Below are 14,675 nucleotides of genomic sequence, written 5' to 3'. Positions count from 1 at the left end.
CGTAGTGGTTACGAATCGGGCTGCTAACCTCAGGGTCAGCAGTTCGAAACTACCAGCTGTTCCGCGGGAGAAAGTTAAGGCTTTCTGCTCCCATAAAGATTTACAGCCTCGGAAACCCTGTACAGGGTCGCTATGATTCGGAACTGACTCCATGGCACATAACAATAACAACAACATAGGGCTGCCATGAGTCACTATATATCTGCTCCTATAAAGATGAGTCTTAGACACCCTATATGGGTCTATATGAGTCGGGTATGGTTGTTGTTATTGTGTGAGTCACTGTAAGTCACAATGGACTTAACAGAATGGGTTTTAATCTCTACCTACTAGATGCTGGGGTAGCACCCTCCCAGCAGGAACAAACAAAAACATCTCTAGGGCCCTTGAGGAGCAAAACTGGCCCCAGTTGAGAACCAGTGGAATGGAATGTTACGGGAAGGTGTCTAAGATGAGGTGACATTTAGGCTGAAACCTGAAGGATAGTGGAAGTTCACTGCAAGGAAACAGAACAGCAGGGACAATGGTCTTAAGTCAGGAAAAAGGTCTTGTGTCGTTGAGAAATCAAACAGGGACCAGTGTGGCTGAAAGATCGTGACTGGGACCAGGAAAAGGAACGAAAGGACGGTAGAGAAGCAGAGTAGGCAAAGTCAGACTACATAGAGCCTTGTGATGGGGAATTTGGATTTATTCTAAAAGCAATGAGAAGTGAAATGGTGATCCAACATTTTCAAGAGGTTATCGTGGCTACTGTGTAGAAATGAGCAAACACTGAAGGGGGGCATGAGTGGCAGCAGGAACCGTGACCTATGAGGGGAGCTATGTACTTCAGTTGCCCAGAGGATGCGATCACAGGTGAAGGGAAGTAGGCAGACGAGTCATTTTATAGTAAAAGTCACATATCAGCGCACAGAAAGCAGGAGTCTCTACCCAATAATTGGTAACCGCATTATTACTTCATAAGCTCCCTCTGCTCTGAGATTGCAACACAAATGGCTCCAGCCTTTCTCTCTTCCTCAAATCCAAACCAAACCTAGTCCTGCTGAGTGGATTACAACTCAGTGAACCCACAGGACAATGCCGAACTGCTCCCTAGGGTTTCCGAGACAATAAATGTTTACCAGAGCAGACAGCCTCCCCTTTCTTCCACAAGTGGCTCGTGGGTTTGAAATGCTCCGAACCCCAGTGCTCAACGCACTGTCCCATCAGGGTTCCCTTTCTCTATTCCTTGTTGTTGTTGTTGTTAAGTGCCATTGAGTTGGTTCTAACTCACAGCAGCCCTGTTAGGGTTGCCGAGGAGCAGATGGTGTGGTTCACAGTCCAGTGCAGATGCTACAGCACCACACCAGAAGTGCTTTCTCTGTTCAGTATAATGGCTCCCTCTGGGCCCATTGTTGTTGTTGTGAAGTGTTGTTGAGTCGGTTCTGACTGATAGTGACCCTGTATAAGGTTTCCAAGAAGCAGCTGGTGCGCTTGAACCACTGACCTTGCAGTTCAAATTGACTTTGTAGTCCAGTGCATTAACCCATATCACCACACCAGGACTCCACTGGGTTGGGATAAATCACCAGTCTCAGGAGCTCTCTGTGGGTAATTCTTTGTCACGTGGAAAGCATATACAAATGGCTCAGCAAGGGTTAGTTCTCCCACCACAGTCCCCAAGGCCCTCCGGATGACAGCAACATTCCAGGGCAGATCCTGTTCCAGGCGCCTCAAACACCTGGGGCAGGCTTGAGCGACCCTGATTCACACAAAGTTAGGAGTCAGTTGGGAAAGTCACTGAAACCAATGCTTCGGTTTTGCCACCTGGATTCCAGGTGATGTCTCGGGGGCACAGCCGAACTCTTGCCATGATAGGAACTGAATGACCAGGGAGCCCTGCACCGACCAGAGTCACCGCTAGCTAACCAAGAGGTTGACAGTTCCAGTTCACCCAGATTTGCCCTCGGAATAAGGAGCTCTGGTAGCGTAGTGGTTACGAATCGGGCTGCGAACCTTAGGGTCAGCGGTTCGAAACTACCAGCCGCTCCGCGGGAGAAAGATGAGGCTTTCTACTCCCGTAAAGATTTACACCCTCGGAAACCATGTACAGACTCGCTATGAGTCGGAACCGATTCAACGGCACTTAACAACAACAACAACAACAAAGGCATGCTGAACTACTTCCGACAAATCTGCCATTGGAAACACGATGGAACACAGTTCTGCTCTGACACACATGGGTCAGAAGGGATTCAATCCAATTAGTGCTGCGTCCCGCCCAGGTGGTCCCCCTGCCGACGGCCATTCACGGCCACTTCCCAATTGCTCTGCGTGGCCTTCATAAAACCATCTGACTCATAGCGACCCTGTATAGGGTTTCTGAGACTGTAAATCTTTACGGGAGCAGATAGCCTCATCTTTCTCCCACGGAGAGCCTGGTGGGTTGGGTGGGTTGGAACTGCCAACCTTGTGGTTAGCAGTCCAGTGGTTATCCTACAAAATCACCAGAGCTCCGCTTGGCGTCCAGGAGGACCCCTAAACGCCAGGCCGCAGGTCTCGCCGCGGCGTTCACCTCACCTTTCTCGAAGTCCATCTCCTCCAGTGTCTGCTGCACGCTGGGCACTGCACTAGGGTGGGCGCAGCAGTGACCGTCGGCGCAGGACCGAGGGGCCGCCATGCCGGTCCCCAGCTTGCGGAGATCAACAATTAGTGGAGAACTCGCTCTCTGGGGGCGGAGCCACCGTACTTCCCGCCCCGCAGACCCGGATCTGACCACTCGGCGTCCGCAGTTACCCTCTTAATCACGCTACCTCCCATGAGCTAACCAATCAAAGGCTTAGGCCTTAGCTCGAGAGCCAATCAAAGCAGCAAGAGCGGGACTAGCTGTGCTGGGCCTGTGTCCCTAGGCAGCCACTAGGGGACAGCAGAGGATAAAACGAGGGAGAAAGGAAATTAGGCGCGCCTTGTCCTGGGCTTCCCCTCGTCGGGACACTGGGGAGGGAGGATCCGGCAACTGAATCTAGTAAGGTGTCCGGACCAGGCGGGTAGGCCCAGCAGGAAACATGCTACATTCGCCACATACGTTCGTTACATAGAACCGAATCCTATAGAGACCTCCTGGATATTCCTCCTCTCCAGTTACCTGGTTACCACACTCATCCCACCAGGCTCCCCTGGGACACAGGGTCAGCGGTCGAATTCCATGATCTCCAACCCCACCCCCGCTACATCCCTGTCCCATCGCTAGAAAACCGTGTGCTCGTCAAGCAGAAACTATACCCTCCACCCTCACAGTGGGCGTTTAGTTTATGGAATAAATCATTTATCATAATACCCTCTGGACGTCCTTCTACAAATCATGCATTACGTGCAGCTTACTCAAATTAGTGGAGCCCTGATGTAGCGCTGTGGGTTAATGTGCCAGACTGCAAAGCTGTTTGCACTGCAAGATCGGCGGTTCAAGCTCACCAGATGCTCCTCAGAACCCTATACAGGGTCGCTAATGGGTGGGAACCGACACAATGGCACTTCACAACAGCTCAGGTTAGCATTATCCCACCCGTACTTTTTGGAGTTCTGGTGTGGCGCTGTAGGATAGGCATGGGCTACTAACTACATGGTCAGAGGTTCAAAGCCACCACCTGCTCCTCAGAAACCCTATACAGGGTCACTAGGAGTCAGAATCGTCTCCACAGCTCTCAAGTTATCATTCTACTTGAAGAGACTGAGGGCAGCAGCCTCTTCAAGTCAGCAAGACCCCCTGCAGAATGCCTTTGTAAAAGGGACACTTGATTCAACTACCGCAAATTGTGTTTAACTCATCAGAAGTGCTTATAAATGCTAAGGTGTTACAGAATCCAGACTGGGTTTTTCTTCTAAACATCTGTCCCCTGTACTACTCCCCCTCTGGGACAGCAGCTTGGTGTTCTCTAGCTCACACTGGGTGGCAGTAGGGATAAGGTCTATGTTCCCATGTAGCTGGGGCAGTGCAGACTTGAGGGGAGGAAACTCCTCCCCTAAGTTCAATGGGAGGCCCCCGCCTTGCACAAACAAGTACCCAGGCCACCATCCTTAAACTGCTTCTAGGAAGTTCCCCTCCTTTGGCCCCCTCAGACTTCTGGGAAGGCAGCTCCTCCTCCTTGGAGACTGGACTCCCAGCGCCGCCATCACCCTTTGGCCAGAAGCCAATGCTGACTCCCAGGAGGCTGTGGCAGAGGTCTGGTTCCCAGCCCAATAGTCACCATTGTGGGAAAAAAAACTGGAGCCTGGACTGTCCCCCCTCAGGAGAGGGGCACAAGCGGGCAGGGACCAGTCAAGTTGGGCAGCCCTTGGACTTTTTAAGGGACACAAACATGCCTAGTTTATCGTCTCCACAAGGAGCCTTCGCTGTTAGCATCCACATTTTCACCCCAAGGTCTTAGTCTCATCACAGTATCATTTTCTCAATTTTATTTGTCAATATAAAAATACTCAAATATTTACAACAAATAAATACGCCGGGACACAATAAGTTACACTGTTCGGAGCCCTCCTCCTAGGGCTGGGAAAGGATATGCCAGATCCACAGCATACCCAACCGTTCCCCCACCCCTCACCCCACAACCTTTCCCAGCCCTGTCAGGGAGGGCAAGTATAAAATACCACTGAACCCCAGGGGCCAAGTGGGAGGCCCCGCCCACCCTTCCCCCTAAAACACGCAGGAGGCTCCATCTCCCTCCCCCCACCCTGAACACATTCACAGCCCTAGGAACAGGACTGGGCTCACCCCTGAGCCCTGAACTCCCCCCAAAGGGGCACCACACCCTGTCCACCCACCCCCATATGTACATCCCTGCCCGACACGGGACAGGTGGGGGTAGAAGAGGCAAAGTGGCCTGACCCCTTACCCTTCATAGCTCCAGAAGACTCACCAGGAGGACCCCAAGCCAAGGGAAGACTTGACAGAAACAGGAAAGCCATGCCACACACATGGCAAACACCACATATACACACATACACCCACGTGTACAAACACACGCACACACACACATCTCAAACTTCTGTCTTGAAAAGTTTTGGCTACTGGGGTCCCATGTGTCCGTGATTCACAGCCCCTCACAGAGAGGAGTTAAATGCCTTCTGTGAGTCTGGTGACCTGGTGAGCCACACCAAGTGGCAGTGCCCATGCTGAGCAGAGCAGGTCCTCATGGCAGGGCGGGTGCTCGGTAGGGTCTGTCCCAGGCAGAGCAGATGCCCGTGCCATGTCCCTGAGGTAGCTGGTGCCTGTGCAAAAGTAGGAGCTGCACCTCCTACACGCCACCCCCCCAACGTGGTGGGGGGGTTCGCCTCATACTGACGACTCCTCTGGGTTGGAGTCAGGCAGTGGCTGGCGATGCTGTAGTTTGCGTCTCAGTTCATCTGCGAGCTCGGGCAGCGGGTGCCCGAGGCCTCCCCGGTCCTCCCCTCCTAGTTGTAAGCGCACATAACCATTGGCATTTGAGTTCCGCCCACCCCCCAGGTGAAGCCGTGTTGGAGAAGGCAAGGGCTGGCCTGGGATGCCAGGAGGTGGAGAAGGGGGTCCACCCCCAGGCTGGCACCGGGCATGACCGGGCACAATCTTGAGGGAGCCATCTGAGTAGTAATAGCCAACAGGATCCCAGAGTTTCTCATCTGTCTCAGGGCCAGGCCGGAAAGGGGGACTGGTGGGCTCCTTGGGCAGTTCTAGAGGGTACACCAGGGTCCTCTCCGCTGCCTTGGCACCTTTCTCCAGCTCTTCACGCAGCCGCCGGCGTAGTGACAAAACAAGTAGCAGCAGTACTAGGCACACGGCCCCCAGGGCCACCACAGCCAGCCACACCAAGCCCAGGTTTTCCAGGGGAGCCCGGGCCTCCAGGGTCACTGATGGGCCTGCCACCACAGCCACAAGGTAGCCTTCGGCCGCCAGCCGCGCACCCTGCTCCTCTGAAAAACAGTGGTAGGCCCCAGCATGGCGGGGCTGGGCAGCCATCACCACCAGAGCCTGGAGTCGAGCATCATAGAGGAAGGAGCCAGGCTGTTCCAACGGCAGGTCCCGGCCACCAAAGGTCCAGCGGGCACGGGCCAGGTTGGAAGAGAGGCGGCAGGGCAGCACCAGGTCTGTGCCCACCACCACTGTGATGTTTTTGGGAGTAAGTCTGACTGTAGGGCAGAGAGAGAGAGAGAGAGAGGGTACACAGTTAGTGCAGGACCCCAGAGCAAAGGGGTGATGTGGGTCCTCCAGCTCTGGCCCAGGGCTGTTCCCTCAGAAGAACAAGTCAAGTCAGCTCACCTTTCTTAGTGCCACGAAGGTTACAGATGGCTGAGGTGTCAGAGATTGTCACGTGCTGGATCAGAAGAGATCTGGCAAGAGAAACAGATCTGTCAGGATCCCAACTCCAAGCACCCCGCCCTTCTCCCTCATTTGGGCACAGGCAGAGGCCGGCAACTCACCCAGTGTGGCCGCCACCTGGTGCTACACAGCGGCTGGTGTTGACATTCCAGGCGCAGTAGGGGTCGCGGGCAAGGACACAGTCTGCACAGGAGCGGTATTTCATGCAGTCGGCCAAGGGCAGCTGGACCAGCTGTGAGTGGGAGCCTGCAAAGAGCACCTTCTGCAGAAGAATTAGGCAGAGGGGGAAGGTCAGCCTGTGCCACCTTGAGAGCTAGTAGCTACATCAGGACAGTGCTGGGGCTCGGACCTCAGTAGGGAGCACAAGGCCAAAAAGGTGGCAAAGAGAGGAAGTCAGGTCCTGGAGCGGGTGTGAGATTCTAGGAAGCCAAGGACGCACTTAGGGATTACAGTATGTCAGATGCAATCCTAAGCACTTAATCGACATGACCTTATTACAAACTAACAACACACTGGTGAGGCTGAGCAGTCTAATCACACGTCCACAAACCCATTACAGTATGAATAGTGCAGGAAATCTATTTTTCTCAATGCCCTTAGTCCACACAATAGCACCAGCTAATAAGCCGTTTTCCTGTTTGAATGGTATTTGCGTCTGTTTATTCAAGTAGTCTTTCTTTCTTTCTGCTATTATTTTCATCTTTGAGGGGATACTTTTTAGGCACAAGAGTTGATAAAAAGGTGAGCAAAATGATAGCTGTGGGGGGCTGTAAATCTGTCAGCAAAAAGTATCTACCACAAGCACCTGAGGGAAGTGGTTCTAGAAAAGGAGGGTCAGGACCAGCAAGTACTTGGGATTGATAGAAAAACTGAGCAAGTGCAGAATGGCACCAGAAACATGGGAGCTGCAGGAAGAGGCTGTCGCCTGAGCCACCAGCATAACTTGGAGAGTTTAACTGAAATGTCAGAGCAGCAGCCAATTCTAGATTCCAGCAGCGCATCCCCATAGGGACTGTGTTATATATAATGACCGTGTGGAACAGATTCCTTAGTGCTGTTCACTTCATGATCCCGTCTTGGTTAAGCACACAAAGCAGACAGGGCAAAGACAGGGCAGAGGAAAGAACCACAGGAAGGTGGTTGGCTGAGGGCTTCAGATGTCCCACCTTGTTCTGGGACAGGACCAGGCTTTCCACAGGTTCCTGATCAAACACTTGCAGCTCCTCAATTAGGTGGACCCAGGGCCCCCGGCTCACAGCTTTGAGCAGCCAGCCGTCTCCTGAGGGTAGGAACGAAGGGAGTCCATGAGAGGGCAGGTCTGTGGCATCTCTCCAGATCTCCCTGCCCCGACCACAGGTCTCCAGGGGCCATGCCCCTATGGGCCATACCTGTGCCAATGAACAGCACAGTATAGGTGACGCCATCAAGCCCTGTAACCTGGTCAGCCACCAAATGGGTGAAGTTGGTGTCCTTCTTCACGAGCAAGGGGTGACCCCACCGAGGCCCCACTTGCTCCTCCATCAGTGGGTGCTTCTTAATGAAGTTGAGTGTATTGTCAGGCAGCTCCAGAGAACTGCTATAGCCATGGCGACGGTGCCAGTTGTTGATGCACTGGGGGGTGTAGAGGAATGGGGAGGAGAGCCAGTTAGCCTGGGTGGGGCAGGCACACTGGAGCTAAGAATGGGGAGCCTACATCCCTGCCCTCAAGAACTCACCGAGCCAGGTCGCGGGCTAGGGACTGGATCAGTATAGCGACCCCACTTCTGTGCTTGCTCCCGGTATTCCTTGTAGGGGCCCTCAAATACTCGTTGGATCTCTTCCAGCTGGTACTCACAGACTGCTGACAGGGCCACATCTCCCCTGAAGAAGGGAGAGAGGGACACCAAGGCTCAGCTCTGATGCTCACATTGCTCCCCCTCTATGCAGCTCTCACGAAATACAGCAGGAAGGCAAAACCAGTCACGGGCATGAGAATGAACGTTTTCAGTTCATCAAGTTAGTTCTGACTCATGGTAGGTACATGGGTGTCAAGAGTCGAACTGTGCTCCATAGGGTTTTTTGATGGGTGGTTGTTTTGGGGTTTTTTTTAACTTGTGTCCTGTTGTAGTTAAGTGCTGTCAAATCAGTATCGACTCACAGCGACCCTGTATAGGGTTTCCAAGAAGCAGCTGGTGGGTTTGAACTGTCAACCTTGTGGTTCACAGTCCAGTGCTGAGCCTACAGGGCCACGTCAGGAGCCCTACAATTCATTATTTAACAAGGTGATGACTGAAGTGGATTAAAATCATGAGCAAAGAACTTCAGACCTTCCCTCCAACCAAGTTACCCCACAAATCTCCTGCTCTTTGTGTTCTTAATTCCCTCCTTCTTTAATAGAGGAAGAACTTAACCCTAATGGCCTTGGTACAAACCCCAGGAATCCTATTTCCCCACTTCCCTCTCCTTTGCTACCTGTTCCTGGGAAGGGCAAGCATCTATCTCAGTATAGATAATGGGTGAGCCCAGAGGAGGGACGTAGACAGAGAGGAAGGCTTCTCACTGAGGGAAAAGGACCGAGGAGGACCGAGGAGGACCAAATAGTAAAATGAAGACCTCCATAACCTGGGGCACCAAATGGCACCCTGTGTCAATGGGGTGATTATTTGAAGTAGATCACCAGGGTAAGGCACTATTCACTTTTCAGTGGGCCTTAAAAAACGGCAGCTGTTCAGCATACTCCATGGCCTTTGGATCACTGACCAGAAAGCAGGGCCAGGTCCTCACAGCCGCTAACCTGCTCCTATCCAAAGCCCAAGGATTCCTGGCCAACTCACCATTGAGCCCGAAAAACCCCAAAGAAGGTGGTGTTGTGCCATGAGGTGCCCTGTAGGGTGTGCAGCGCCTGCAGTTGGTTGAAGTTCAGCTGCCAGTCAGGAGCAGAGCACACCAGCCGCGCCTTCAGGAATGTGGTCCACTTCCTCTGTAGGGTCCGTGCACCACCCACGTCTCCCTGGTAGATGGCAAGGAGACTCTGGTGGTCAGCCTGGGCAGGTCAGTGGGGCTACCACCAGGACCCATCAGTGGGGGAGGGTGGTTCTGTACCTTGCAGATCCGGGCTACCCGAGCCACCACCTGCTCAGCAGAGCAGTCGTACTCCACCGCACGCTCACTGAAGAAGAAGTAGATCTTGTCATCGTCTCCTGTGAAGCTCCCCACACTCTCTGGTACGTAGGCAGAGCCTACAAAATGGGGCTCTATGGGAAGGGGAGGAGGGTCAGTGGTGGCATACTACGATGCTCATAGTCCCTCCCACATACAGAGATCTATCCAGACCCCAAACCAGCTTTTCAGAGCTTACCATTGAGCCAAAAGGCCAGATACTCAGTCTTCATGGAATAGTGAGGCCCCATGTTACGCAGAATAATAGGCTCTGTGCCGAGGAAGTTGTTGAACGTGGCCGAATACAACTCGCCATCTATAGGAGACAGAGTCAGCCAGACTGGAAGTGAGCTCGAGACACAATTAGGCTTACACAGCCCCAGAATGGGACTTGCAAGTCCCTGCACCAACCACCCCCTCAAGGTCTATACTGGGGATAGCCACTCACCCACAAGAAGACCAGTGTGGCCCTTAGCTGGGTCATAGGGACACTTTCCTTTCCCATCCTCAAACTCTCCACGCTCCAAAGAGAAGGTAAGTATGTCCTAGAGGCAGAGAGAAAGACAATGTGACTGAGACACAGGAGGGAAAAACCCTCAAGGAGCCTGGGAAACCATGACCCAGAAGCCCAGAGAAGAGCTGACAAGGGGAACGAGGGAAAGAGGTGCACTCACGATGTAGGTGCACTTGGGCTGGAAAGCGTAGGTACCACACACATATAGGTGGGATGCATTATAGGGCTGCAGGAAGCGGATGAAGTTGAAACACTCCGTCTAGGGGAAGACAGGCATTCCATTAGTGAGCACACAAGGGGCCCAAGACGTAGAGACATAACAGCCAAGAATGGGACTGACCAGTACTGGAACAAAGGGAGACCCAGAGCCCTAAAGTGCTCAGGAGAACACATGCACCCTAGGGCTCTGGCCCTCCCAGCATTGCCCTAGCACCTACCTGGTTACTCTTTCCTTTCTGGATACATTCAGCCTTTTTCTCAGTGGGGGCCTCCCATGAGATCTGGGGACAGGGAAAGAGAACAGGTCAGCAACATCACAGGCATGTACCAAGCCATGCGCCTGAAGAAGCAATCTGGGGGCCACCAAGTGAAAAGGCAGTCCCCATTCTCTGGGGGCTTTCTTTTTGTCAAGGACAGAAGCCCCGCTACCCACTGACAACAGAATCCAGGAAGTAGGGGAAAGCATCGTGCTAATTCTGGCTAGAGGGCTGGCCTTGGAAGGGGAGCAAGGTTTCACAAGGGGAGAAGGACAAGGTAGGGAATGGGAGACTGGGCGGAAGGGACATGTGACCAAGCAAAGCCCCTCTAGGTCCCACTTTCTCTCATCCCATTTGTGTGCCTCCCTCCCCCCCCGCCCCCCCCCGGCTCCCCTCCACATCTCACCTCTCCTTGCAGCTCCAGAGCCTCCAAACTGAAGGCAAACAGGGCCTCCCGGGCTCCCACGTACAGAAGCCCTGTCTGCTCAGTTAGGGTCAGTGTCAGGAAGTCCTGGATGCCAGTTTGGGAAAACCGCCGCACCACTGTTGCCAGCTCTGCAGGGACAAAGCAAGACTAAGCAAGGCAAGAAGAGGCTCGAACCACCCCAAGTACCAGCCTTTCCTTCCTAAAAGTCTCCTGGGTACAATGACCCCAGTTTTCCATATCCGAGCCAGCACACCACTAACCAATGATTGGCAATAAAGGCATTTTCTGAATAGCTCTTCAGCTCTGACAATTCCACCCGAGCCTTCTTGGCCTCTCCTAGCCTGGGAGGGAGAAAATCCGGGCTGGCGCAAAGGAAGGAAGAATATCTCAGCCACAACTTCCGGCCAGAGGAAGCCATCAGAACCGATGGCTCTCACTCTCAGGGTCAGTGGCACCTCTATCCCCAGAGCAGGGCACTTTCCCTGGCTACTGCTTCTTCCTCTGCACTGCTGCCCACTACCCATATCAGGATCCAGCGAGGTCTGGCCCCAGGTTAAGCAGAGAAGGAAATAGAGAACAGTTGTGAGTCCTCTTTGCCTTTGGAAACTTTTCATCCTAGCATGATCCAAATCAGGATCCTCTCCAAGTAACCCAGAAATGTAGGCATAGCTGGGGCGGGGATGCCAGGCCAGGAAGGGCAGGGCAAGTCAGAGACTCAAGCACCAGGGACCATGCTCATTCAGAGGCGGGAGGCCATGCTATCAACCAGGGTTGTACAGTCACAGCATTTCTATGTCATCCCCCAAAATAGGTCCAGTCTGTCCTCAGGGTCTCCCCAAAGCCAGCCTTTAAATATAGGGAGCCAATGATAAGCTCAGCCACAGGCCAGCATGGGAGGGCTTCATTAGCGCCCAAGTGGAGCCTGTGGGAGGTGAGCTCATCCTAAGGTCCCTAGAGTGCAGAGATGATACAAACACCTGACATCACCTCTTTGTACAGGTGTGCAAGAGGACAGCTGCCGCTTGCTTGGTCCCCTCCAATACTACCAATGAAGGGGCACACCCATCCATGACCACCAGAGGGGGCGAGTATTAGAACCACAGACGCATCTGTTAGCATTCATAAGGGGAAGCTCCCTTACATGAAAGGAGTAGCCAGGACTGGGGATAGGGAGCTGGTTAAGAGACTTTCCAAAGCCATCCTAAGTGTCTGAAGGAGGCAGAGAGCAGGTCTTGACCTGTACTACCCATTACCCTCCCAGTTCTGAGTCTCTAGGGCCACAGTTTTAGGTTTCTTAAAAAGTTGCTCCACATACAAGGATGATTTTGTGCATGCTGGCAGAATAATAACTGCACATATGTTGGTGGGCAATTCTTTAGCAAGCCCTGTACTGCCTGGAACCATCCTCCTCTTCTCCCTGCCATCCTTCCTATCCTTTCCTGCCTTCCCTCTCTCCAATTTCTTCCTCAAGCAGGCACTCACCCCCAGAGGATACCGTCTTCCTGGGCACAAGGTTCCACCACACCTCAGCCCCAATGCCAAGGCCCCACAGCCCTGCTGCCAGCAGACAGACAGCCCAGTGTGGGGCCATGGCCCACGCCCCAGCTCTAAGCTCCAGGCCAGCTGCCCTGCTGGGGGAAAAGAAAGGGTCAGAAGGCACAGCCAAACAATCTGCAAAGGGGCTCACACAAGCCCACTCCTGCAAGCAATGACAGAACGAACACCTGATCAGCTTTCCCAAGAGCCCCCTGGGTCTCCCAAAAGATTGGGCTCTCCCTGTGGGAAAGGGGGCAGGAGGATCTGAGTCAGCTGGAGGAGAGGACACTTCCTATCTCCCAGATCTCCCGACTAAACCACAAGTCCTCTCTGGCCCCTAGGCCCTTCCCCATGCAACAGGAAGTTGTTTTAAAAAAATTAAAAGAGGGACCCCCGCCCCCCTTCTCCCACACCCGGGCCTAAAAGGTTTGAGGGTTTCTTAAAATAACCTCAGGAAGCAAGACCTGCCTTCACTGGGACTCCGGCCAGCATCAAGACCTAATAATTCTGAGATACAAAACCCTTAGTGCAGTGAGGGGGTATCTGGTGGGGGCGCGTGGTTGGAAAGGGCCTGGTGTAGGGGACCTGGTGAAGCAGCCATGTAGAGGTACTGGCCCCAGTCTCTCCCCTCCCCCAGTGTAGACAATAGCTCAGGCAAAGCCCAAACCCGGTTCCACATCAGCAGTGTTGGAGTAGGGCTGGTATCCTAAGGGGCCCAGCTTCCGAGTCCCCTTTGTTGCCTGAGAAGGGAGGCAGGAAGTGGGTAGGATGGGCGTGGAAATGACCAGGCCCTCATCCTGTTCCTCCAACAGCCTCCTAGGAGACACTGGGGGGACAGACGGCAGGAGAATGGAACAAGCTCTGGTTTAATCAAGGATCTCGCTCCCAGCTGTGCTTACAGGCCGGGGGGGAGGGGGGAGTGCTGTGTGGGTGGAAGTGAGGACTAAGGGTGGGGATAGAAGGGAAACTAAACTACTCTTTGACCACGGGAAAGCACCAAGCTGGACCAGCGCCTGCTGCGCTCCCCGGAGTCTGACGAACCTTCTCAACTCGAGGATTGCGCCCCGGGTACCCTGACCTGGGCTGGGAACTAGATTGATTGCTACTGCTCAAGCCCGCCAATTCCGGACACAGAGATACTGGGGCTGGGGACCTGCTCCCCTTAAAACAAAAGGTCCCCGCCGAGGCCCGGTCCCCGGTCCCACCGGGTTCTCCCCTCCCCCAGCTCCGGGGATTTGAATGCAAACAAAGCGGCGGCGCCCGAGCGTGGCGGCGCCCAGCCTGCGGACGCCCTCTATCGGTCAAAAACCCTAGCGCGGGAAGGGAGGGTGGACCGGGTTGCCTTCTTCCCGCACCCATCCCAACACACCCCTAAGCCCTCCCTCTGCCCCTTACCCCAAACCCGGGGAGGACGCCGCGGTGCGCTCCAAGAACCCGCCCGCGCAGCGGTGCCCCCGCACCCAACTCCTCCCTAGACAGGGGAAAAGGGGCACCTCTCGGGGGGGTGGTAGGTGGAAGAGCGCGGGGCTCAGGCAATGTGACCCCCGCCCCTGCCCACCCTGTACGGCTGACAGTGAACGAAGACGATCCCACAGCTGCGGGCGGGTGTTCCAGCAAGGAGCAGGGTATTCAGCTCGGATCGGGGGTTGGCTTTCCGGGACAACCCGCCTCCCCGGCAGAACGGGCAGGCGGACTGGGGGCCGCAGCAGGGAAATCTGATCCCACAACATCGGCCTCAGTCCAAGCCCGCCCCAAACTTTCCGTCGGGGATGGAAGAGCCAGGGGCAGTTCGGGGGCCTGGTGAGGATCCCGGCCACGGGCCGGGCTGCACGAGAAGGGACCCCCACTCCACCTAGCCCTGCTCCTCCAGGCTGGCCCGCCCCTCCGGACCCTATGGCTGCAGGCACACCTCGCCCCTCTCCTGCCGAGCTCCAAGACAGCTTGCGGAGAACGCAGGAAGGCTCTTCGGCGGACAGCTGTCCCCGCCACCGCCCCTCCCTGCGCCCCTAGACCCTGCCCCTCGCGCGTGCGGCGGCTCCTGTTCAAGCAGAGGGACAAAGCGGCGGCCGCAGCCCCGCACAACCCCGGCCTCACTCACCTCTTACGCGCGGCTCAAATCCCTGGGCGCCGCCCTCGCGTTCCGCGGCGACCGCGTTCCTCCTACCTTCGCACCGCCTTCCGCCCTCCTCTCCCGCCCGCCTCCCGCCTCCCGCCTCGGTCCCGGCACAGCTCCGCGCCCCTGGGCTCGGGGTCCCC

General features: G+C 54.7%; 2 protein-coding genes across 2 annotated transcripts in view; both read right to left on the bottom strand.

Annotated features, from left to right (window-relative positions):
* The window catches only part of ANKRD39 (ankyrin repeat domain 39), a 14,002-nt gene extending 11,340 nt beyond the window's left edge, over positions 1 to 2,662 (bottom strand). Inside the window, exon 1 of the mRNA XM_006876616.1 lies at positions 2,560 to 2,662. Within this exon, the coding sequence (XP_006876678.1) occupies positions 2,560 to 2,659 (100 nt within the window). The 5' untranslated portion in view covers positions 2,660 to 2,662. The remainder of the gene's footprint in view (positions 1 to 2,559) is intronic.
* Positions 2,663 to 4,413: 1,751 nt separating this feature from the next.
* SEMA4C (sema domain, immunoglobulin domain (Ig), transmembrane domain (TM) and short cytoplasmic domain, (semaphorin) 4C) lies at positions 4,414 to 14,563 on the bottom strand. Its single transcript, XM_006876615.1, has 15 exons — positions 14,518 to 14,563; positions 12,366 to 12,511; positions 10,863 to 11,011; positions 10,418 to 10,480; positions 10,141 to 10,239; positions 9,915 to 10,011; positions 9,666 to 9,782; positions 9,410 to 9,561; positions 9,142 to 9,317; positions 8,044 to 8,188; positions 7,717 to 7,939; positions 7,495 to 7,607; positions 6,430 to 6,590; positions 6,269 to 6,339; positions 4,414 to 6,138 (listed from the first exon to the last, which is right to left on the bottom strand). Exons 2-15 carry the CDS (start codon positions 12,472 to 12,474, stop codon positions 5,309 to 5,311), a joined length of 2,505 nt encoding a protein of 834 aa, XP_006876677.1. The 5' UTR covers positions 12,475 to 12,511; positions 14,518 to 14,563; the 3' UTR covers positions 4,414 to 5,308.
* Positions 14,564 to 14,675: the final 112 nt, after the last annotated feature.

The sequence above is a fragment of the Chrysochloris asiatica genome, unplaced genomic scaffold (assembly GCF_000296735.1).
Source record: "Chrysochloris asiatica unplaced genomic scaffold, ChrAsi1.0 scaffold00395, whole genome shotgun sequence".
Lineage (NCBI taxonomy): Eukaryota > Metazoa > Chordata > Mammalia > Afrosoricida > Chrysochloridae > Chrysochloris > Chrysochloris asiatica.
Note: the sequence above shows the minus strand (reverse complement) of the source record. Positions and strands in the feature narration are given on the sequence as shown.